The 25,927-nt window shown below is 39.9% G+C and overlaps 1 protein-coding gene across 4 annotated transcripts in view; it reads left to right on the top strand.

Annotated features, from left to right (window-relative positions):
• NKAIN2 (sodium/potassium transporting ATPase interacting 2) overlaps positions 1-25,427 on the top strand; it is a 968,314-nt gene extending 942,887 nt beyond the window's left edge. For 3 of the 4 annotated variants that reach the window (XM_078054784.1, XM_078054785.1, XM_078054783.1), the window contains 3 exons: positions 19,967-20,048; positions 20,747-20,835; positions 24,257-25,427. In XM_078054784.1, the coding sequence (XP_077910910.1) occupies positions 19,967-20,048; positions 20,747-20,771 (107 nt within the window). In that variant the 3' untranslated portion in view covers positions 20,772-20,835; positions 24,257-25,427. The remainder of the gene's footprint in view (positions 1-19,966; positions 20,049-20,746; positions 20,836-24,256) is intronic. The other variant, XM_078054786.1, reaches the window with a different exon arrangement.
• Positions 25,428-25,927: the final 500 nt, after the last annotated feature.

Genomic DNA, 25,927 nt, shown 5'->3' with positions numbered 1-25,927 from the left:
ATGTTCATATTTCCTTTTTGTTCCTATAATTTGATGCAATAGCTGTAATTCTCTGTCAGAGTCTCAGCATTGAGTCCTATTGGTTGATCCAGAGTTTAGATGCCGGTACTCTCTTCCAAGCCTCTAAGTGGTTCCACTGTGTTTTATTCTTCTAAACATGGCAGATGGAAGGTTTCACTCCTTCCTAGACCCCCTAAGGATCTGAAATAGGAGGACTGGAAAAATACTTCTATGCTCACGGTACTATCATGGATACTTGCCTAGGCAGCTATATTTACTCCAAGGAAAAAGTTAGAGTTGGGGATCTTTTTTCTTTCTTTTCTGGTTTCCAAAAATATTCATAATGATTGGGATTTCAAGACAAAAATGAGATCCACTGCTCTGTAAAGGATAATTTGAAGAAAAATTCCAAAGAGAAATATGTGTTTCTTCTTCCCTTTCCAATCAAACTAGAAAGGAGGAAGCAGTATCAGGTGATTAATTTAGAGGAGGCACTTTTTCAATAATAGCAACACATGATGTAAAATCAGGAATACACAGTACATAGTTTGTTATTCTGTGTGTTAAAAGAAATGATGGTCCTTTCACTAAAAACAACATTTGTGTAACACTCCTCAATATGTCAAGTGTTATGTCAGGCTTTGGAGATTTTAAGATTAGTAATACACAAGCTTTTACCTCTAGGAATTTACCATGTAGTAGGGAAAAACAAACATGTAAACATGTAAGTATAATAAAACTCTGTAGAGTGTATATTGTGGGGAGATAGGAAAGGGACCAGGAATGGTTTCATAGAGAAAGACACTCTTGAGCGTGATCTTGAAAGATGAATAGATATTGTTGGGTAACTGATGTGAGTAAGGTGCTCCGAGGCACAAGATGAAAAAGCACCATGGCATATCACAGCCTGCCATGTCGGGGGCAGAGCCGCCAGATTAATATGACTGAATTGTATCTGTATTTCCAGAGAAGATTGGAAAAGAGAGTATGAATGAGTCAGTAGACTAATGGTCATGACAGAGTAAAGAGTTTGGACTTCATTTTGTATAGCATGATGGCAAATCAATTGGCAGGTAGTTTATGAAAAAAGAATAACATAATCAGAAATGTGCATTAGAAAAAAATCACATTGGTATCATTATGAAGGAAAGACTTTGATGGGGGACACATGAGGGAAAGGGAGACTAGTTAGGACATCATGAAAATGACAGACACAAGATGATGAAGGTCTGGATATCTCTGTATTAGAGATGGAGAGGCTAGATCTGGTAAGAAACATGCTAAAAGGAAATAATTCCTTGGTGATGGATGGGTACTATGTAAGAGAAGGACCGACAGATTCCTGGGTTTCTGGTACGAGTGAATGGATCAATGGAAATGTCATTGGAGGAAAGTAGAATGGGGATGTGACAATTGGTTCTGTTTAGACAGGTTGAGATTGAGGTATAATGAATGCACATGAGAAGATATCTCACAAGCACCTCTCTTATGCACAAAAGCCTTATTCAAAGATTAGGAAGGGTACTAGATATATGGATTTTAGAATACATGGACTCAGGGATGCCTGGGTGGCTCAGTCGTTAAGAATCTGCCTTCGGCTCAGGTCATGATCCCAGGGTCCCGGGATCGAGTCCCGCATCAGGCTTCTTGCTCAGTGAGGAGCCTGCTTCTCCCTCTCCCTCTGCTGCTCCCCCTGCTTGTGCTCTCTCTCTCTCTCTCTCTGACAAATAAATAAATAAATAAAAATCTTTTAAAAAAAATAATAGAATATATGGACTCCACAACCTATGTGAGTTCATTCAAATATTATCATTTTGTGCCTTTGTGCAAACTCCTTGGTGAAGGGCAAGTCCAAATTTTATATGGGAATTGAGCTTTCCTTAAACTATGATGTTTGATTTCATTTCACAATGATGTCAGTGCATTTTTATCTTCAGAAAATACTGACACTCCAAATCTCCTGGGTAGATAATCAGTATCTCTCCAGAAGAGTATCTCCCAAAGGGGATCCCAGAAATGCTAGTTCCAAAAGATATATAGCTCGGAAAGTTTCCAAAGCCAAGTAAGTTTGACACTAAAAATTTAGAATGCACATTTACATATTAACAACTCTGAGTGTTTTGTGGTAAAGTATGTTTGATTTTTCCTAATCTACAATTTTGTTTTAACCATACTACTTGGGTGAGGCCAGATGCAAATCAAAGGGAGAAACTAGAAAGATTTCTATAGTTTTATTATGCTCACAGTTCCCCAGGGAGAACACAGCACACCATACAAGGCCACTGGGAAGGGTCATGAGGCAGAGAGAGAAAGCAGAACTGTTGGCCAAGCACCTTTATTGTGGTTTCCTCAGAAAGGAATGGGCAAGGCAGTGTAAACGGGTTTAGGATTGGCTAGCTAAGTTTGAACCTGTGTTCACAGTGACTATCGGAGGAGACAGTCTGGGGGTATCTAAATTCTCCAGATGTTTTAAGCGAGCCAGGGTTCACTTGGGAATAACCAGGGGTCATTTTGTAGATGTTAAAGCATCAATTTACAGAAATTGGAACAGCCAGTGGTCATTTTGTAGATGTTACAGCATTAAGTTACAGAAATTAAAAGTATAGTTAATATCCCAAACATTTGAACACAGAACGCTTTTTCATAAGAAATCTTAATATTCCAGAGAATTAGAAGGCTGAGGAACTCAGTTTAGGGAATTCCGACCTCTGTCAAGTGTCGGCCAAAGCCATGTAAATCCAAGGGAATATGAAGTCACAGATATCTTTTGGAAGGTCAGGTTTCTCTTTCAAGCATCTAATAAACTATTTCCCAAAAAACTCCAAAAAACAGTGCTTATATCATTATGTGCATTTTGACCATAGCCCCTTATCTGCCTTTATTAATATAAATCCCAAGTAGACTCCTCATAAACAAGTTTTCCGGTTTTAGTCTTTTGGCTCAGTGGTTTAGATGAACTACTTGCCTATTTGTATACCCAAATAGACTGATACTTACCTTACACATTCAGGGGACTCCTAACCAGCCCAGAGGAGATGCTCATTTGGGCCAGTCCTCTGTCCAGTTAGGTTCATTTACTATGGTCATTTACACAAAGGAGTAAATCGTGAGTATCTGTTGTACACAATGCTTTGGATTGATATTCCCCTTATATTATTGTCTCCATCGTTTGTCTATACGGTCACCTACAGACACTGCGTAGATCCTCAAGAGTAAAAAGGTTGGAAATTTCTGTCTAATCATATTCTAGAGAAAATTCTTTTGGTCCCTTAAAAGCATTCTGGCGTGGCGGGAAAAAAAAAAAAGTGCTCTCAGAAAGTAAGGCCTGAAGTACGGGAGAAGTTTGTTGTAATGTGTAAACAGGGAGCGGGGCTCGGGAAGTGTCTGTTCTTACCTGCTATCGATCTGCAACGAAGCATTCAGATAGCAGTAGACTGGCAGGGGGCCATGCTAGCCACTTGCTTGCCAAATTAGGTAAGTTTTCATTCCTAAGAGCCTCATGAGGAACAGAGGAACAGATTTAGTTCTGTAACTGTGCTGAAAACAGGCAGTAGAGAGAGAAATAAGGGCCCAATTTTGGAAACTGGAAAATGAAGGTGTTCTTCACGCCAGTACGGAGCTGACCAGCTACGTGCTCCATTTTGTTACTGCAGCCAGGGTATCCAGGGAGCTTCGGAAGCAGACGCCTCCAGGGAAACTCGGGGAAGGGTTCAGGCTCCAGAAGCAAACTCTCCCACTTCACTTCACGAAACGGCAATCAGTCATCAGTGAACTAGAGTTAGATTGTAGGCACACCAAACCCACGGGACGCCACTGCCATTAGCTGTGGCTTCCCAGAGAGAACAACAGCCCTTGGGGCAGAGCTGCTTCCTGGGAGCAGGAAGATGGGGACACTCACTCCTGCGCCCCTGGAATAGTCGCCTAGGGCCGCAATAACAAAATACCGCACACTGGGTGGCTTAAACAACAGAAATTTATTTTCTCACAGTCCTCGAGGCTGGAAGTCCACGATCAAATTATTGGCAGGTTTGGTTTCATCCGAAGCCTCTGTCCTGGCTTCTCTGTCCTCACAGGACTTTCTTTCTGTGTGTGGGCACACCCCTGGTGGCTCTTCCTCTTCCTCTTCTTCTTCTTCTTTTTTTTTTTTTTTTAGATTTTTATTTATTTATTTGAGAGAGAGAGCACGAGCAGGGAGGAGAGGCAGAGGGAGAAGCAGGCTCCCCACTGAGCAGAGAGCCCGACATGGGGCTCCATCCCAGGACCCTGAGATCATGACCTGAGCCGGAGGCAGACGTTTAACCGACTGAGCCACCCAGGCGCCCCGTCTCTTCCTCTTCTTATAAAGACACCAGTCCTATTGGATTAGGGCCCCACACTTATGACCTCATTTAAAATTAAATACAGTCATAGGGTTAGGCCTTTAACATATAATGGGGGAGGGTTTCAGATGCGACCATTCCATATCAACACACACACACACACACACACACACACCATGTGCACCCCCCCCCCCGACATGTGACCCTCCCTTCGGGGCATAGATTGGGGTGAACAGTGGTTCCACCCATCAAACGCTTGTGGGTAAAAGGCTCCAGGCGGCACTAGTCCCCACCTCCCTGGCTCCACGCTCTCTAAGGAGTTGCCTCCCGGTCAGCATCCCCTGCCTGGGCGTGGGGTGATCTGCCTTCAGATGAGTAGCTCCTCACCAGAACAAAAGCTGGGAGCCTGCTCCAGAGGGTGGGCCTTGACACTTGAACCCTGTTCGAGTGAGGCAACCATTGCAATGTACTTTTATATATTTGTTCACGGAAAGGCAGCGGTATTTCTTAGGAGGAAAGACTTTCTCCAGGGGAGCGGGCGACCCTTGCTGGGCTGTCTTTGTGGCCAAGCTCTTCCCTGTATCATCTGCTGCCAACCGCGCTGCGTTTTCCTTACGACCTCCAGCCCTTTCTATTCTCCCCTACGTGTTCTCTTTTACAATATTCTGTGAAAGAAATGAAATGTTCCGACATTCTCGGTCTGGCACACCTTTTATGATATATGGAGCTCCTCTCTCACTTAATCCCTAGCTCTCCTGCACCACAGTTGGATGTCCACTTACAGGGATAGAATGAAAAACTTCTCTCTCGGCCTTGTTAGCACTGTGAGATATGACAATTAAAAGGAAGACATGCAGCCATGGAAAATAGCACCAATCCAGAACAGGAAAAAAAAAAAAAATCATATGATTTCTCGATTTGTATTAGGTTTTCTCATAAACCTTTTATTTAATAGTTAAACTAAAACAAAACATCAATCCTCTAGAAAACATATCCGTTTCTCTTCAGTAATCACTATCTTTTCTAAAAGAGATTTGTATATGTGCAAGTGTTACTAAATATTCAAATCACCCCTAGAAAGATACAGAATGTCATTAAAAATATAATATCATAAAGGGACCTATTTTGAAAAAAATATTGAAAAATGAATTGTAGATGTTTAAACTTGTAGATGCACATAAACGCAAACCCACCAACCAAGCAGAAATGCATAAAAACCTTTCCTGAATTCTCTAAATTCAAGTGGCCTTGGGATAAAAGTCACAATCGATTTATAGAAACGTTCATTTGAAAAGAAAACCACAGGAAATTATTCACTTCTCTGAGGCTAATAATTTTCTGTTATTTTTGTTTGATTTTTCTTCTAAAGGCTGCTGGCCTACACTTCTGTGTATTGAACTCCATTCTGTATGTTTTGATCATTTTTCCAGTTTGTCAGGATCATTGAGTTTGAAGGCAGTTCTTTGAACACAATCACACATACTCCCACTTTGGGGGGAGGTAGAAGTGGCAGCAGGGAGTACTACCCCTTTAAAAAATATTTGTTTCTTCCTGTTTATAAGGAAATGTAAGTTTACTGCAGAATGTATAGAAAATACAAACAACACAAAAAGAAAATTAGAATGACGCCACAATTCTAAATTCTGTTTCTCCATTAACATTTCAGTGTATTTTAAGGCTCCTAGTCTTCCTTCCTTCTTTCCTTTCTCCCTCCCTCCGTCCCTCCCTTCTTTCCTTCCTTCCTCCCTCCCATCTTCCCTCCCTCCCTATTATCTATCTATCTATCTATCTATCTATCTATCTATCATCTTTCGTTCATCTTTCTTTCTTTCTTTGTATCTGGTTATTAGGGTCATACTATATATTCCATTTGGTAATGTAAGCTTTCTTTCTTGTTATTTATAAATCACTCTTCAAACTTAACCTAAGGGGTAGGCAATTAGCCGTTCAAAAAAGGTGCCAAGTTCCTGGGTATCAGATTGACAGAGTTAAGAGAATGTTGTGTCTGTTTCACTTTTGGAGCATCACACTCAAGCAATCAAATGAGAGAATAATAGATTGTTAGTATGGTACTATTTTATCATCTCTTCATAACGTTTGTTTTGTGATTTTCAAGGTGACTGAGTGAAATAATCTTGCCCACATCTGCTAGCCTCCCACAAAACCCAAACTTGCCATTTCTCTCCCCATTTCTGAACAGAATCACATATTATGAAAACCTGGAGCCCCAGATTTCAAATGCTACAAATCTCTAGCTATGCTGTATGGAATCATAGTGAGGCCAGGGTAAAAGGTATCACCTTGTTCCTTCTTCAACCCCCCAAAACCACAGGAGCTCTGCTTTTATTTAATTTTACAACTTTACAATCTTCTGCTTAAGATTTCTTTTGGACTAAGAATACTGCAGGTTTTAAAATGATGGAAAACTACTGCCTACCACTCTATTTCAACACCTTAATTTTGTCGACCCATAAAGATTAAATGACTTGCCCAAGGTCACTGAGCTTATTCGTGAACTTCTGACACCAATACAGCACATACTGACTCCCTCAGGATAAGAGACTATTAGCCGGTGCCCCTCGGGGACCACACCTGTCTTGACCACTGCAGTATCCTCAGCATCTAGCACATCTCCAACCCGGAGCAGGACTCAATAAGATCTGGGAGATAAATGAGTCAATCAATCAGCTCTCCGCACACACTTCTTGGACTGTCTGGAAACTGGTAAGGAAATGTGACACCTCCTTAGACCCCAGCTTATTCTAAGTAAATGAATAATCAATTATAATAAAGCACTTTCGTCATTTTCTAAGCAAATGACAGAAAGGGGTGGGACAGAGACATGTGGCCATATGTAAAAGTGAAAGACTGAATAAATGATCAGCACCTGAAACAGATGCCGACATATACATATGCCTCCTGTCAATCACACGCGAGTTTCTCTCAGAGGCAACAGCGTTCCGTAACAGGAAACACAGTTTTTACATTACACTCTCTTCCCCATTGGCTAGTACTGGTCTCTTTTTTCAGTCTACTGTTAAATTCCTCCCTCTTGTGGTCACTGAAGGGAAAATATATGCGCTTTACTTTTAACTTCGGATTGTTAAGGTGAAAGTTGCATCTGATTCCTCAAGGGTCGCTTCTTATTTTCCCCTTTTTCTCACAATGCCTCCTCCATTGTATCATACTGCTTTCCACTCATGCCCACACACGTACACACATGCACTCACATCCACACACCCTTGCGCACACACATACACACTATAATCATCTTTAAAGGAATTTCATGTCCCCAAGTCAAAAATGCGGGGGAAGGAAATCGATTTATTCCCTACCCTCTGTTGATTCAGAACAATCAGGACCTTGTTTCTAATGAATCACATTGAGGTAACAATATTCAGACTAGCACAAAGGAGGACCTTTCCCTGGGGTGTAATAAAGGAACTATTTTATGCCGAAGGTATTTCTGCCTGGGAGAACTGAAGTTATCCAATATTCTTCAGGTTGTTTTAATCAGCCTCGATTGAAAAGAAAGCCAGAGAATGAACGGAAGGAGAAGTGGTGACATTTACAGAAATGATTAAAAGAAAAACCTTCCATTTTGATTATTCTACTTCATCTTCCAATTCTGCGGTACCCAGTCCACCTGTAATGGACTTACACCATCTCTCTGGACTCGCATTGATAATGACATGACAAAGAAAGCAGCTAAGTGGCAGGAAAATAGCATGCTTTTAGCACCACAGTGTAGATACACAGGCTCACAAACTAAAGTTCCCGAGATCCCATAGTCCCATCTCGAAAGAACAAACGAGAACAAGACAAAGAGCCGGCGCAGGACACTGAGCGCTAAAAGCCCTCCAAAGCTGAGGCGCGCTGGTCAAGAAGGCTCCACATTCAACGTCTGTCTTTTGATAAATGATGCTGGCAGGTGCTCACTTCATAGTTGCGCTTCCGTTTGGGAAGTGGTACTTCTAATAGAGACAGAAGGCTGGGCTTAGCGATCTCCTTCTTAACAGCAGGAGGATAAAAAGCGCTGCATCTCTAAGGATGGCCACCAGGTAGGCAGAAGGAAAACATCCGAGCAGAACAGCCTTACACGTCACCTCTGAAAGAGTGCCTTGTAAATAAGCGAGCAGAGGGCGAACCCTCGGTCCTGCGTGACATTTAAATGAGGCTGCTGTAGCTGCGGAGACTCGGGGGCGGGGGGAGGCCTCCGCAAGCATTGGTTGGCATTGTGTGGCAGGAAGTGGGGGAGAAACAAACTTAAAGCTCACAGGAGGTGAGGTTTGTTTAAATAATAGAAAGTAATTAGACTGAAGACAAAAATCAGTGATGGCATTTTATAATTACAATTAATTTAAAGGTTAATTTCCTTTGGTGCTAAAATCTTATTTAAAACATTTACCAGGAAAGGAAATTAGGATGTTGCTATCAAGAGGCATAGAGTGCTTCTGGGAATCCATGCCTATTATCACTTGAAAATTAGGTTAGGCCCAAAGTGGGAATATCAATTCATTTTTGTGTATAACGGATGGTGGTCAGGCTCAGAGTCGGTGGGGTTGGCTGGGGCAGGCAGTGCAAGATTTGCATTTGTTTGTTTGTTTGTTTATGGGATTAGTTGCAAATGTTTCCAACAAAGGAGCCTAGTTTATACATGAACAATCCTGACACGAAAAGAAAATTGGATATGGATTGCTTGCTGCCTTTGTAACTAATGAAGGTGATGTGAAGGAATTCCCAAAAGCAGAAAAGCAAAGGGAAGCACATAGTAACATCCATACGCCTACCTCACGGAACTGAATGGAATCGGGGGACAGTGATTCTGTTGGCTCCAAACCTGCCAATCCTATTCCCCTCTCCCAGTTCCCACGTTTTTTTCATCACCTTATTTTCCAATTGGAAATTGTCATGCCTCAGGTTCCAAATGCTGTGTGTGTGTATGTGTGTAAATAGGTAAATATAAAATACACATATACTACATATACTCCACAGTACATACACATACTACTCAGCAGCTCATCTCCCTGGAAACTTGCTTAGTAAAATTAATGCATAGCAGGAGTTAACAGTCAGAGAGAAATAACTCCTTTGCACTAATTTTTCCCATTCACTATGCCTGTGTAGATTTGCTCATTTTAAATATTTTATTGCTATCATTGGTCTGTAAAACCATCCCCGAAATAGGGAACTGTGCAGAATCCTAGAGCTGTGAGCAATATTAGCAATCACCTACTTTAATCCCCTCCTTTTACAGTTGAGGAAAGGGACACTTGAATTGACTTTCTCTAAGTTAAGCAGTCATTTAGAGGCAGAACTGGGAATAGAACCTAAGTCTCCTGATTTAAATATACTTTCCACATCACTTCTCTGTGGTGATCAAGATAGATTCTTTCAACACTTATTTATCAAGTAACCACTCTATGGGAGGCTGTGTGTTAGTCACCAGGGATGAAGTGGGGAACGAAGCAGATACCACCTTTGCCTTCATGGTGCTTAGAGTCAAGGATGCATTTCACACGAAGAACTACTGTAACTCATAATGAGAGTTCAGGCAAGGGGAGGAGGTGTGGCGGGCATGCACCCCAAGTGTCTCATCCAAATGAGAAGACTAGAAAATTCTTCCCTGAAGAGATGACATTTTGGCTGAAATCTAAAGGAGATGTCAGAGGGCTATGTAGAATTTAACAAAAATAGGTGTGCCTATTACTTTCCAATCCCTGTTGACCAAATCTACACCATAATTCACACAGGAATAATCTTAAGTGTTTTTAATGAGGTCAATATAGCAAATCTAGTTTCAGCTTTTGCAAACATCAATACAAATGTTAGAATAACCACTGGACAATCTCTTTCCTTAAATTGCTACTATCGTTCTAAAGAGATGATTAATTTCAGCTCCAGAGGTTTGTGATTTTCCTTTCTGGAGGATGCAAAATGGTGCAAAGATTATGGTAGCAAGGATTATAAGGCAAGGCATACATGGTTTTTTATTTTCTTAAATATACCTAATACATAAATGTGTCCACACCCTAATTAAAACCACTGCATTTAAATGGGCCATGCATTCTAAGTATATCCTGGCTGTCAGCTGAGAAGACATGCCCAATCCTGTCTAACTCGCTCACCTATAGCTTATAATAACTGTTCTCTCGGATTTCAACTGAAAGGCATGTCATATTTAATTGAAAGCAAGTCTAACAGGGAAGAACGAGACAAAGACTGGTGAATCCAATCCATCCAAATGGCATGGCACAAAGTGAGACCAGGCACCTTGAAGGTGAAGTTTGCTCGGTTATCTCATCACATTCTGTATGCTCCTCCACATCTATTGAAAGCATTAAAGATGCCTGGATACATAATTTTCTGACTCTAGCTTTACAATTTCTTGACCTCCTCAGCACTTACCATCCTTGTTACCACTCACTTCATCTACCCCTTAATTTCCTTCATCAAAGAGGTTAATTTGGATCACCTTCACTGTGGAGAAAGGAGGCTTCTCCAAAATCACAAATTTAAAATTCTCTGCCTGACTATAAACTCCAGTTTTTTTTTCTCCCACTTTATTCCCCTGTCTCCCTCCTGGAAAGACTTCCCTTCATCCTCATGTAGGAATTTCACTCCACGGGAACCTTTGTTTTTCTCATTCTTTGGATCATTCCACTTCTCATCTATGTCCAGGATAGTTATGGCAGTGATGCTCCCACCAGCCCCCTGCACTTGAATCCTGCTTGGATTTTCAACAGCCATACTTGATGAGGCTCAGGTTCACTTTCTCGACTGCTAATCCTGGGTTGCTGCACATGGCTGGAGAAAGTCTCTAAACATGGCTGGATGCTCTCTCCTGCTCGATGACGCTTTCACTTCCTCCCGTTGACTTTCCTCAGGATCTGTTCCAAACCTAGGCATAGGTTCTGAACCTAAGCCTAGTACTCAAACCAAGAATATTAAAGCTATCAAACATGAAAACCTTCCATGTTTCTCCCAGAACCTGAAAAATTCTCTATACCGGCAATTATCCTTTTGTCTCCTTGCAACCCTACCTAAATCTGAGAGGAACAGTTAAAACTTTTCCTTCCTGAGTAATCCTTCACTGAACATTGAGCTCATCCTCTCTGCCTGATCCAGGAGGATAAGCTTTCAGGATCTTCATTCTGGCACTGTCCACTGGATAGTTCCTTTTGCCTACATACAGGCCGAAGCCTCAGAGACCACAAACAAGACTGGTCCCAGCCTCTCACTGTCCTTTTACATAGTATGCGAGGTGATTTCCAAAAAAATATTTGAAGTATGAAAACTCGGTTCCATGTAGTTTTTTTTTTTAAGTAAAAATATCTTCCCTTTTTTTTTTCTATAGTATGTCACACAGGCTATTCCTATTGCTTGTCAGAGCACAGTTAACTAACTGGTCAGTTGAAAGGTTTCCATAGACCTACCTCAGCTCTCCTCAGCTTCTGCTGATGACCCAGTACTATGTCGTTCCACACAATAACTCTTGGAAATTCTAACACACGGTTCTCATCCTCTCAGTAAAGAACTTCAATATGTATGTTAAATTATTTTCTTTATATAAATCCCTTTCAAAAAAAAAGATGAGATCCCAAATCTATCCATGGTGTCTTTTTAATATACCTGCATCTAAGTATTGCATATGACACTTGATTCTGTCAATTACCCTATAAAGTTGGAATTGTTTCATTATCTCCTCTTTAGGGAGGACAAAAGTCAGGCTCAGAGCAGTTGTGACCTACTTGTGGGTACAATGCTGGTAAGACATGAAGGTACAGCCTGAGCCAGGGCTTCTGACTCCAAAGCCCTCAATCTTTACATTACTTCACCTTTCCCTGTGATGTATCCAGGGGTGACACACTATCGGAGGATTGTTCGATAGCAACATCCTGGTGTTAGCAGAAAAACAGCATGTGTTTCTTCCAATCTCCCCAGATGTTCTGCCTTACCTAAAAACAGGCAGAGATAAGCAAGAGCAGAAAGACGAACACTTTGTCACGTGGAACTTATATTTTATTCTTTATTCAGTTTTTAAAACCAAAAGCTTTAAGTGGTTACTCAAACTATTTCTAACTAAAATATTTCTTCTATGATACCATTGTAGTGATTGCTTTTCACTTTATTTTTTGGCATATGTAAATGCGTTTTATTACCAAGTGTAAAATGTTGAAGATCTGGTTCTAATACAACTAAGAGAGAAACATGCAGATAAGACCCTGAGAAAATACATCTGCTGAGCAAGGTTAGGAAGTGAAGCATCTGCAGTGATTTAGCTCATAAGTCTCTTTTCATTCAATGTGGGCTTCGCCTGTCAGAAGCCTTCTGTAGTGTAACAGTCATTTCCGTGACCTTTAAAGCAACTAGGGTAAAGTACCCTTACAGGGGCACCTGGGTGGCTCAGTCGTTAGGCGTCTGCCTTCGGCTCAGGTCATGATCCCAGGGTCCTGGGATCAAGCCCCACATCGGGCTCCCTGCTCTGCGGGAAGCCTGCTTCTCCCTCTCCCATTCCCCCTGCTTGTATTCCCTCTCTCGCTGCGTCTCTCTCTGTCAAATAAATAAATAAAATCTTTTAAAAAAATAAAAATAAAAAAATAAAGTACCCCTACAAAGGGCTGTTTCCCTAAACAGAAAAAAAAAAAAAGGAACTCAGCGTCCACTCAGGGATTTTAACCCAGACCAAACCCCTCAAGCTCACACAGTAAGTTGCATTGCTGCTACCAAGAGGGTCTGTGGGAGGAAGGTGGTTCTTTTGAATTTGGCCTACGGTTGGTTATGCTCTAAATTTCTTTTGTACAACTGGAGATAAGTACCCTTGAAAGTCTCACCTGCAGAGATAATGGATATCCACTCTGTTTTCACAGGCCCACACAAATTCTTTAACGTCTTTCGAGGAGTTCTTCTAAATACTTAGGCTTAGTTTTCTGTGATCTGCCTTTTAAAATTCCCCCCATGGTCTTTTCCAGCTCTGTCTCCAAAAGGGTGTATGTTGACTAGTGGCTTTGTCATTAATAACCAGGGTACCATTTGATATTACAATACCTCCCTACCAACACGTATTTTAAAAAGGCAATTTTAGGTTTACTGAACTCAGTGTTCATGATTGAGAGGCTTAAATAAATGGGAACCTCACAACAGGGAATATATTTTAGCAGGGAATATTTATTCAAAAAGCATTCTTCTCTTGATAATTTTTAAATTCCACTATTATTAATGTTATTAAATCATAGTTATTAAACTGATATGGCACTTTACTAATTTAAAATAATTGGACCTCCCTGTGTCTCCATAGGTCAGTAGATATAAATATACCCCTATTGCAGATAGGAAAACTAAGACAAAAAGAAAATGTAACAGTTGCAAAGAAAATGATAACATACCTGAGTTGTCTTCAAAGGCCAAAGGCAAATCCCTCCAATGAGGCAAAAATTAAATGAGCACAATTTTTATTTTATTTTGTCACCTTCTGCCCCATTAGGATGGTGTAAACTGGCCAGAAAGAGAATCATGTTTTCCCTGCCAATTATCAACATTTGCAGCACTGGATAGCATTCATGGAAGAAAGACTCTCTCACCGGAGTTACTTTGAGGCTGACGATTTCTTAGCCTCTCTTCCTCTACTCCTCTAGGCCAAAGAGACTACAGTGGTGGTTTCTTCCCATTGGTACTCCAAACTTTCTTTAATCTCACAGGACCCAGACAACAACTAACATTCTAGATCTTCTAGAACGGCTCTTCTCTTTATTATCATTGAAGGCCTTAAGGAGGAAAGAGTGAAAACAGTGTGAAATTCACTTAGGAATTTTACCAACATCTTCCACGCTCCCATGATTGCCTAATTTTTCTTCTCAGCCTAACAGGTCTGGAGAGTTCACTCCATAAAGACGGTCTTCCAGGAGCCGAGACACTGTCCTGGGTTCTGGACTACTGGAGCAAACAGTGGGAAACAGTAAATTTCACCCAGCTTACATTACAGCAATGGAATCAACAAAGAAACAAGTAGATTACAACATGTCAGGTGGCGATAGATATGTTCCAGTGAAGCCCAATAGAGTTGAGTCAGGAGAAACTAAGCTCTAAAGATCCCAGCAAGTTTCCAGCTGGCCTTGCAAAGTTACGTTTCCCTTTCTACAGGGATGTCCTGGCCCTTGCCGCTTGCATGTGCCACTTCTCACTTAAACATACTAATTTCCAAATGAAGCCAAGCCCCAACTCCCTCCTGACATTCTTTATTGTTCTGTTAGAGGCAACAGCACTCTCTTAGTCAACAAGGTTCTAAGTCAACTTTGAATCTTGCCTTTTCCTCTCCTTCCCCCATATTCAAAAACTTGGCATGTGGTATGTTTTCTACGTCTTTCTCCATACATCTTGAACTCATTGCCATCTTTTCTTTCTCATTCTCCTAAGCCTAATTCAGGCCGTCAGTAATTACCATCCTTCATATTTTCTGATAAGCCTTGAAATAACAGACAATATGCCAAGTGGCTATGAAGAAAACATGCCTCCTCACTTTGAAAAACCACCACTGTAATCAGAGTTATACGAGATGGGGCTGAGAATATAAGTAATTTTCAAAAGAAAGGATCGTTTAAATGTTTATATGGTATCCTATGTAAGTTAGCAGACACAGAAGAAATGAACTAAACCTTGAAGGATGCTCACCTTATCGCCTCTGAAAGATATGTTACAGAAAACCAAGACATCCCATGAGTAACCATCACTAGCAAATCCAGCCTAGGCGGGGTTTTGCTTTGATCATTGTTCACATCAAAATATTCCTAGAATATTAGATTGGAGATGAGAAGATGAAAGAGTAAATTTTCTAGAAAGAACAGAGGAAAGATGCTAGAGAATAAATAACAAAGGGAAGCATCTACGACCAATGGAAGACTCAAAGCAAGAACTCAAAAATGTTTGTTAAATGAATAATATTTTTTAAAAAGCCTGAAGATTTTAGATTTAATCCAAAATGTGATGCAAAACCTTTGATAACCTCCCAGTAATTTACCCGAGTGGAAAGCAGAAATCACTTTTTCAACACACTTAGGAAAGAAATAGAGTACCTAGCTTCCAGTCCTCTCCTCAGCTGTTGTGTGCCCCGAAGCAGTCAAGTAAAACTGTATTTATCTGTAAAGTGAAGATAATTGTTCCTCCCGATTCACAGTAATTTTGTAAAGATAATTGGTATCACCTGAAAGGGCTTTAGAAACTATTAAGTTTTGTGCAGTTGTTTGGAACTTTATTTTTATTTTCAGGAGTTAAGGAGATTCCTGAGGAATACAAGGTACTCTTTTCTAAATAATGCAGAGATGAGCGATGAGCCAAACATCTAGATGCCATCGTAATTACTTAGAAAAGGACCTGTCAGGTGTTTTATGACCCTTATTGCTCAGAGAAGTTTTACAGCATGTGGTAGCCTCTTTAGAGCCTAAATAAATGCAATTATGTAAAAGAAAAGGAAAACAGACCAAAGTGGTATTAAGGGTATTCTAAAAAAGGTAAGTTAACCCCAGTGATCCAGTTTTTTGAGAAAGAAAAAACTGGTTTTTTCCTACTTCTGCTTTCCACCCACATGGCACCACAAAGAGTTCCAGATGTGGTTGAAGCACCATCTGTAAAGATGCAAGGAATCGAGTCTACCTACACTGATCACCAAAAGATTAACTGTAGTAGTCAGGCGGATGCAGCTTACGGCTGTTCCTCTCCCTCAGGTCTTCAGGAAGACATCCAAAAAAATTACCGAGAATGAATATGTGTGGAAACTGACCTTCCATAATTTCCTTGGCTGTGAACTCAGTCATGTTTATGAAATATACAACAGAAAATATTCCCTTTGATTGTTGTTTAAATTTGAATGCCTCCCCCCCCCCCCCCACCTCCATGAGTGAAATGGTAAAAATCCATCCTGGTTGCGTTCAGATCCTCCTCTTTTCTCATGTTTGTTCTGAGTCACCTGCTGTTGGAGCCTTCTTATAGCTCCAGGTGATCTGAATGATCAGAACAATGGCAGCGATCCTTCCACCGTAGTTTTAGTGTGACCCTCCCCACTCGGGTAGCTGTAAGGCAGCTCTACCAAACCCCACTCCAGATAGATCATGGCTAATAAGAGCAAACCCCAGGCAACTCAAACACTGTTCACTACACATACTCAGGACACAGCTCATTTCCCTACTGGCCTTTTCTCTTTTTTTTTTTTTAACTTATTTAATTTAAAGATTTTATTGATTTATTTATTTGTCAGAGAGAGAGAGCACCCGCACACGCACAAGCAAGGGGAGCGGCAGGCAGAGGGAGAAGCAGGCTCCCCGCTAAGCAGGGAGCCCGATGAGGAACTCGATCCCAGGATCCTGGGATCATACCTGAGCCGAAGGCAGATGCTTAAAGAACTGAGCCACCTAGGCACCCCTAACTTATTTTATTTAAGTTCAATTAGTCAACATATAGTGTATCATTAGTTTCAGATGTAGAATTCAGTGATTCATCAGTTGCAGATAACACCCAGTGCTCATTACATCACGTGCCCTCCTTAATGCCCATCACCTAGTTACCCTATCCTCCCACCCACTTCCCCTCCAGCAGCCCTCAGCTTGTTTCCTAGAGTTTAGAGTCTCTTATGGCTTTTTCTCACGTCTTAGGTTGGTCTACATTGCTCCCAACTCAAGCTTTATTTTCCATTTTGGGTCCTGATTCTATCCATTGGACTAGAAGATTCATCTTGGTTTCTTCTAGTTATCCCTTGGTTCAGTCCACAATCTTTGGTTTGTAATTACCATCTTTTTTTTCCTGCTATCCATCTCAAACTCCTGGAAACCAGGCAAGGAAATATTTCATAACACCAATAACAACAATAAACCTGAGTCTGACTTAGATCTCAATTTCAGTGGAGGAGACCTTACCATTTACATCTGCTGTGATCTTATTCTACTCTAGCCCACTCTATTCTCCAGCACCAGGGTGGGGACCATCCTACTGAAAGGGAACCTCAGAACAAGGAAACTCTAATGCTGTGAACACCTCTCAGCAAACTAGTCCTTAACTAAGTCTCATTGTTGACAAGAGCGAACCCAAATAAAAGGGAATTTAGTCACTATCTGCAATGAATCTCTAATCAGACAATAATTTCTCAAAATACAAACTTTAAATATAGTTGCCACTCAATTATGGTATAGTTCTTCTGGTGCCATTTATATTAGCTAATGTACAAAGGTGGGCAATTCAGAAAACAAAGGTCATTCCTTCTCTTTTAGTTCATCTTCTGTAAAATACTTGGTAAAATTCCATGGTTGTCCCGAATTACGCACTTCCTGTTTTTCTTTCTCCTATACTGCATGGCTTAGAAGAATTATAAAGAAAATCCTGAAGTTTTTCAGGGGCTTTTAATTTTCTTCTTCCATACCATATGTCTCACCCAGGGCTCTACATGCCTTATTTCATTTTATCCTCACACTAATTGTATGAAATAAGTATTTTAATTCCTATTTTAAGAGATGTTAAATGATTTGTGTAAGGTCACACAGCTGGCCTTAAAGTGGTCAAAGCAGTGTTTGAACCTTCATCCTTCTAACGTCAGGCCCTTTGTTCTTAGACTGTTCCATGTTTGATGAGAAGAGAAATTCAGCCTCAAAAAAGTGTTCTCAGGATAAAAAGAAATGAGGTATTACACCATAAAAAGACATGGAGGCGCCTCAAATGCACACTATGGAGGGATAGAAGCCAATCAGAAAAGGCTACATACTGAGTCCAACTATATGACGTTCTTGAAAAGGCAAAACTATGGAAAGGGTAAAAAAAAAAAAAAATCAGTAGTTGCCAGAGATTGGGGGAGGGTGGGATAAAAGGCAGAGCCCAGAGGATTTTTAGGGCAGTGAGACTCTTCTGTGTGAGACTAACATTGTGGATGTATGTCATTATACATGCATCAAAAAACATAGTTTAAAACATCAAACCTTAGTGTAAACTCTGGACTCTGGGTGATGAGGGTGTGTCAGTGTAGATTCATCAATGGCAACAAATGTTACCGCTCTGGTAGAGGATGTTGACAGTAGGAGAGGTTGTGTGTGTGTGGAGACAGACGCTATGTAGGAACTCTCTGTACTTTCTGCTCAATTTTGCCATAAACTTAAAACTGCTCTAAAAAATAAAATCTCCTAAGTAAAGATTTCCCCACTAAACAAACAAACATCATAGACTTGATGTTACTTCACACCTTGCTCCAATTTCTACCTGTAGCACTTAGGATACTAAAAAGAGAACAAAAACTAGTCAAAGCTAAGCCAGTATAGAATATGACTCTAGAAGAAGTAAAGATATCCACAGGCATCCTAATTCAGTCTCGATTTCCCTTGCTCTGTCCTTCCTGTCATCTCTTTTGCCAGCCTTTCATTGTTTTACCTCTTGTATCCCTACCACACAACCTTCACACCCAGGAGTGGAAAAGAAAAAATAAAAACAAAACTCTTAGTATTTACTGTTCCAGCAACTACTGCTTCCAAAACTTAGTGGTGTAAAACAACCATTTATTATGCTCATGGGTCTGTGGGTAAGAATTCAGACAGGGCACTGTGAGGATGGCTTTTGTCTGATCCCTGACATCAGAGACCTCAGCTGGGAAGACTCCATGACTGGGTTGCCTGAGCAGCTTGGGGTTGGAATCATTTGGAGGCATTTTTTCTCATGTGTCTGGGTGGTGATGCTGGCTATCGGCAGGAACCTCAGCTAGCCCTTTGGTCAAAATACATACCCATGGGGTCTCCATTAATCTCTCCATGTGGGCTAGTTTGGACATGGTGGCTGTGTTCCAGGAGAGCATCTCAAAAGAGCAAGGGGAAGTGCATGACATCTCTATGATCTAGCCTTGAAGTCACATAGGATCACTTCTACCATACTCTATTGGTCAAAGTGGCCACTAAGTTCTACACAGGATCAAGAGGAAGGGACACAGACCAAAACCACCAGATGGGAGGAGTGTCAAGATCACACTGTAAGCAGATACGGAATAGGAGATATTGTTGCAGCCATTTGTGATATACTCTATCACAGTAACTTTTGTTATATGTTGTTGTACCTCAAATATCTAGGTATGTATTGCATTTGAATGTTTGGTTAGACTTTGCTCCAAATCTTTATTTCAGATTGCCTATTTCAGATTATAAACCACATAATGGCGGGGACAGCCGTGTTGAGTTAATTTACACAAGCTCTCCCATAGCACCTTGTACTTGACAATCATAGTATATAATATTATTACTAGTGCTGCAATTGCTGATAGATACATGCACTTAAGCAATCATTATTTTTTATATTTGTAATGTGTTGCAGAAAATCTCCACGCTAACCAAAAAGACATATAGCATCTTTGCTGTGCAAGTGAGTTTTATTACTCCAATTAGGTCTTGGTTGCTTGAGAGGAGTACATAATTTCTTCTCCCAAGTGAATAGATTCTTGTAATGCAATAATTGAATCTCACAGTTGAGGGGGGAAAAATCACTACCCTGAAGGAACTATCTGTTTTCCTCCACAATTAATCACTTTGGTTTTAATAGATTATTAAATGGTTTAGAAGAGTAATCTGTGTGAGATCTTGATCATGAATGTTGAGCTCTTGAAAAGTTAATTAATGAAAGCAATTGTCCCTTTTCAGTTGATTTCATAGGTGGCTTTGATTCTTATGGCTATCAAGGGCCTCAGAAGACATCTCATTTACAACTACAGCCTATGTACATGTAAGTACTTTACTTTGCAGATATCCTTCTGTGATACTAAAAGATGCTTAAGTAAACATTATCATGGCACAAAATAGATGGCAAGGAGCTTTCCTCCAATTATGTACTTTCAGTATTTTCTCTTCTATTAATATTGTCTTGACTGGGATAATTCTAATAACATTTTCTTCATAATTCTTATTTAAATTTAACTTATTGAAATGCCATCTCTAAAGTTACCTTTAGTCTTACATATAAGTATCAACAACTTAGGTAAAAGGCCTTTATTAATATATTTCTTCTTTGAATTACCCTAAAATTGTATGTTTTGAAAATGATATAACGTTGGAGGTAGTAATATGTAACTCTATATGAACTATGTGTTCTGGCTTTCCCAGGAGAGTCTCAGTTTACACGGTTGTCCTGGCATAGTTATTACCAGTATCTCGTGTTCCTCTCAAAAGTATTCTCATTTGGATGTTAAATGATAGGTTATGTAGTTATATATAGTATAACCCTAGTATATATAGTGTAACCTTAGTTATATATAGTGTTAAAAATTTTAAAAAAAACTGAACAATAATGCTCTGTATCATTTTTCTGATGTGAAAAGTGAAAATTAAGCCAGAATAGTAACACTGAGATTTATCAGACCCTTAGCTCTAGCACTCAAGAGAGCAGACATACAATCAGAGCCTGATTTTTATATCTGTGTTTAGGCAAATTCCCTTGGATAACAACTGATAACAAATTCTATAGATCAGCATCAAGTGATATGCTGAATTGCAAGCGAAGATCAAAATAGAAAGTAAGATTCCAATTCATTTTGAAATGTGAGCTTCTCTCTTTGAAGATATGTGTTTGTCGTCGTTGTCCTCCACCATTGAGTCATTTTACCTTTTAAGATTGTTAATGTGTAGGATAATACATGGATTTTTAGAGTATTTCTCCTCCTCCAAGAGATTAAAGTAATTTTTATACACCTCCTTGTAAGCTTCTCCTTAAACAGGGAATGATCTATGCATCACGCCTGCATTTTTCTTTGGAAGTATTTGGTAACACCACCCATAAAAAGGACTTTATCAGTTCAGAATTCAGCCAATGCTATATGTCATTCAAAGCATCCCCTCTGCAAAAAATGCATCACACATTTTCTTTTTAGTATCCCCGCAACCACTGCCCTAATTCAGGCATTCATTACCTGTTGCTTTCTAATTTTAGTATCTCTAACCCATCTTCCATGAAGCTGCCAAATTAATCTTCTCAAAGTATCATTTTGACTATACCCTCCCTTGCCCCCAAACTGTTGATGAATCCCTATTACCTGCTGAACAAAGTCCACTCTCCTCACCATAGCCTGCAAGTAGACTCTGATCCAGCCCCAATGTTCTGCTGAAATATTATCTCTTCTCTTCAACCCTTAACAACTCTTGACTCCCAACCATATGCAGAAGATGCTAGGAGACACTGGGAAATGTAATAATGAATAAGAACTGGCTCCTGTCCTCCTGAAGCTTATAATCTATTGAAGACATTAATAGTCTGATATCTCCCCTTATCCTTTTTTTTTTTTTTTTTTGCCAGCCAAACTAGAACTCTTGCTTTCTGCAAACGTGACTGGTATTTTTCCAACTGTCCATGCTGTTCTCTTGACACCAAACATATTTTTTTCCAAGATGAAATCCCACTATCCTTCAAATTGTATCTTAAATACATATTTTATGGAAGATTTTCAATAAATCTCTTTTTCCTCTGATACTTCTCTTTTTTTCTTTTGCTTAGTAGTGCAGTTGTTTTCTATTTAGACTATGTGTCTCCTATTCTCCCAGGAAGACTTGATAGCTTACACAAAAACTAAAATGATAAACCTTTTAAATTCTTTACCACTCTTCTCAATATTGTATCATAGCCTTATATAAAGTAGTCTGTTAAAAAATAAAGGCAAAGCAGTAAGGAGCAGTGGTTAAGATGACCTACAAAAGGCAGAGTACTGGAGATAAAATTGTTTACGATCTTGGACAAACAACTTTATTTGAATAACTTTATTCTCATCAAACTTAAGTTTCCTTATCTGAAAAATAGAGATTATATAGCATACATGCTTCATATAATTATTCTGAATTTAGAAGCACATAAGACATAAAGTATGCCACATAGTAAATGCTTAATAAACATAACTTATTATTAGTAGCAACAGTGTTATGTTAATGAACATTACTCATGAAAAGACTTTATCAAGTCAGAAATAAATATGTACTATATTTCATTCCCAAAGGATTTCCTCTGTAAACAATGTATCACATACAATATCCACCCAAGCAACATGTAACAGTATGTTTGTACTTTAGAGTAGACCAGAACACCTACAAAGCTTGCAATTGCTTGCTTCTGACAATATCACATAACATTTCTTTACCAAGTAGCACTTCATTGTGTTGATCAATATGAATGATCAATAAATGTGATCAAGTTATAATAAATGACATGTAACCTGTATGTAGGATTAGCTACAATAATAACATGAGAATGCTAATTATATGCAATCAAGTATATTGTTTCAAATCAGGCATTTATAATACTAATGTTGTCTTTAAAGAGGGGACTCTGCAAATTTAATATCCAGCATTAAATTCCTTGAGGGCAAAACTTCCCATGATTTTATTAAATAGAAGACTTTAAATGCCAAACCAAAAGTAATAAAAATATCATTTTCTTCCTTACTGCCTGGGAATGGTAAAAGTATGTAACAAGTTTCAAGTCTCACTGCTCATGAAATAAGTAAAATGTTTAATGAAATTCAAATTTAGGAAGTTCGAAATACTTGTATATAATAAATCGCTAGTCAAAATACAATCCTGTCCCTTCTACAGAACATCCCCAGTGGGACTTCAAATACTGCAACACTAAGATTTTATTTTACAGATGAGGAAACTGGATGAAGAGAAAGGAGAACAAAGGTCACACAACTTGTTATTTGTGCAGCCCCCAATTATCAACCAGTTTTCCTCATCCTTTAGTTCAGAATTCTTTCCAAATTCTTAGACAGACCTGCAAGTTTGCTCTGGCATTCACTATGTTTCCTGATTTTCAATTTATTCATTTGTACTTCTCCACACTAACTTAGCTGCCATACTTCCAAACATGCCTGAATCCCTCCCTTTCTCTGCACTCCCTTTATCCCCTTCTGATTTTACATTATGCAGTGAGGAATGAAGGGCTTTTTCAACATCCTAGGCCTCAAGACCACTCCTTTGAGAGCCATTGCCTATTCAAATCCTGTGAAAAACCAAAAGCGAGTCACGCACAGACCTGATCCCCTGCTGAGAGGCAGGCACCCGAACATTTCCTATGTCTTCGTCCTTTGGGGTGTAGCTTTTCCTGTCAACCTGCCATAAATAAGTCTCATAAAGTAAGAGTAATTTAACATCATGGGCCAGTTCAGGCACTTTAACGATATTATATAGCAACTGGAATAAAAGCTGTTCCTTACAAGGAAAGCAAATGCTTAAAAGTAATGTACAGTTTTAGCTGTGGGGCTTCCATTATACCCGATCTGTGGCTGAGAGCTTTGAAGACACTGCCCTGACTGACTTCCATTCACAGCCATGTTTCAGCGCCTACGGTCACTGAATAGAAGACCTCTCTTTTTTGGTTAGGTTAGGTGAAACTTCTTGGCCTGCTCTTGGCCTGTGATTCTTTAGATTATCTATCACCCATCCTAAAAGAAAAGGTTTACATTAATTTATGTCTTAGGGTTTGGCAAACCTCTTTGAAGCAAATAATAGCTATAAAGTTGCTGCCCAAAAACATTCCTGTGTCCACAGGTTAATTGTTTAACAAAGTAGGGGCTTTGGCGACCACCGACCTACGTGCCATAGTGCGTCGAGCTCTGTCTGGGCTCCCTGCACTGTAAACTGTGAGAATATCCCATGGTATCTTATTAGTAACATCTGAAAACACTGCATTCTTTTTGGCAGCCTAATTGTACAGCAATACGTATTCATTTAATTTGCCCCCAGAAATGGACTTTAAATGATCATAAGTGGCCTCTGTATCCAGGCGGTTAGTTGTCTCTTTTAAAACAAAATTGGGGCTTGGACTTTTTTTTTTTTTTTTTTTTTTTTTTGAATTTTTGCGTGCTCTTGTGCTTGGAGAGGTGAGAAAAGGTGCTGAGCTCTCCCCCTGGATTAAAAACATCTTTTCTCTCTCTCTCTCGTTCTCTCTCCCAGGTCGAAATAATACAGACGGCTTCAGGATGTCAGCTCCTGGACCTTTCAAAGAACTTGTTTCACAGTGGCCTCCTGCATTTTATGAAGAGCAAGAAGCAACTGAGTTTAAATATATATACATATTAACAAAACAAACATAAAGCCTCCACATACAGTGGGACACACACACACACAGGCACGCACGCACACGCGCGTGTGTGCATGCACACCCACACATACACAGAGGCACACACTAATTCCACTTGGCTTCCTCTTTCTAACTGAAACAAACATGCAGGACACGCCCATCTTGGATTTCCTGAAAGTAGGCTTCTTTCTCCCAGGCCTTTGGAAAGTTCCTAAGGAGACGTGTTGGCGCCCTCTGCTGGCCGTCACTAACTCCTCTGCAGCCCAGCCGGTCGGCCTCTGCGAGCTGCGAAGTCCTCCGGGGCGCATTAGTTTGAGAGCCCTCTCTTCTGCACTCCATACGTCTTGATAGCACCACGGCTATGTAGGCAATGTAATTGCAAAAACAAACAAAACATGCCATGATGACCTTGTAACCGAAGTCCGAAGTGGCAGGTTGTTTGCCCTAAAGGCTATACCGTACATACTTGCCTTAACCCACCTGAGTTGTGTGCCCGAGTCTCAGTGCAGACCTCCCCAAGTCACTTCCTTTAGGCTAACACACTGCTATTAATTCCGAATGAGTTCGAGTCTGTGTGTTTCATGTCAAGAAACAAGACCGCATAGCTCAGCAGCTCCAGTGTGTCTATGTACAAAGGCGGCCAGCTATCAGCAAAGTGCTTTACCATTGACCCTCCACGGTGGCCAAAAACAGACAAGGACAATAACAACAACAATAATCGTCCTCTTTATAATCCTTAAATATGGTCTTCTTGAAGGGGTTGGGTGGGACAAAGTAAAACTTATTAATCTACTAAACTCATTAATCTACTGGAAGCAGAGAGCAGAAATGGCTTAACTCACTGATTTTATTTCTCGCACTCTAGGTGCTTTTATAAGTATCTACAAATGTCTTCTACTAACACAGGAACAGCTCTGGATTTCTATCAACAGAGGCCAACTGAATATGTATTAGCTATGTTTACTCTTTTATATCTAATTCAAATTGAAGACCCTACGTAGGTGAACTTTTTTTCCTAACTTCAGCGTACGAGATTATTTTTTGGGTGGGTGGGGGGGAGCAATAGTTACCTTGGTGAAATATTTGAGATCTCTTTGTGGTATTTGGGGGATCTGTTGTGTGTTAGAGTGTATTCTAATCCTCCTGTATTATTGTGGCAGAAAAACTGTGCTGTTAACGTAGTTGGCAACAAGATGCCTTTGGAAACTTAATAGTAGGTCAATGTGTTTATGGAATATTCTGAATTCCTAGGAAATTTTGTTCTATATATTCAAGCATTATTTGGTTTTCATTAGTGGAAAACATAATTAGCTCAGACTTGTCAGGAACTCAGAAGAGTCATGTTTTTTCTTGGATCCACCTGAGACGCTAAAGTCAATTTTTTTTAGACGAATACAACATCCTTAAATGCAGTGAAATTGAGACTTGAAAAGTTACAAATTGGCATGGAGCAATGTTTTCTCTTGGTTTCTATGTAGTTTCAGTTACTGGGTTAACCTACTTTGGACCTTAGCCCATCCAGATCTACATAAACCAGTCCCATT

This window comes from Halichoerus grypus, chromosome 9 (assembly GCF_964656455.1).
Source record: "Halichoerus grypus chromosome 9, mHalGry1.hap1.1, whole genome shotgun sequence".
NCBI classification, from domain to species: domain Eukaryota; kingdom Metazoa; phylum Chordata; class Mammalia; order Carnivora; family Phocidae; genus Halichoerus; species Halichoerus grypus.
Note: the sequence above shows the minus strand (reverse complement) of the source record. Positions and strands in the feature narration are given on the sequence as shown.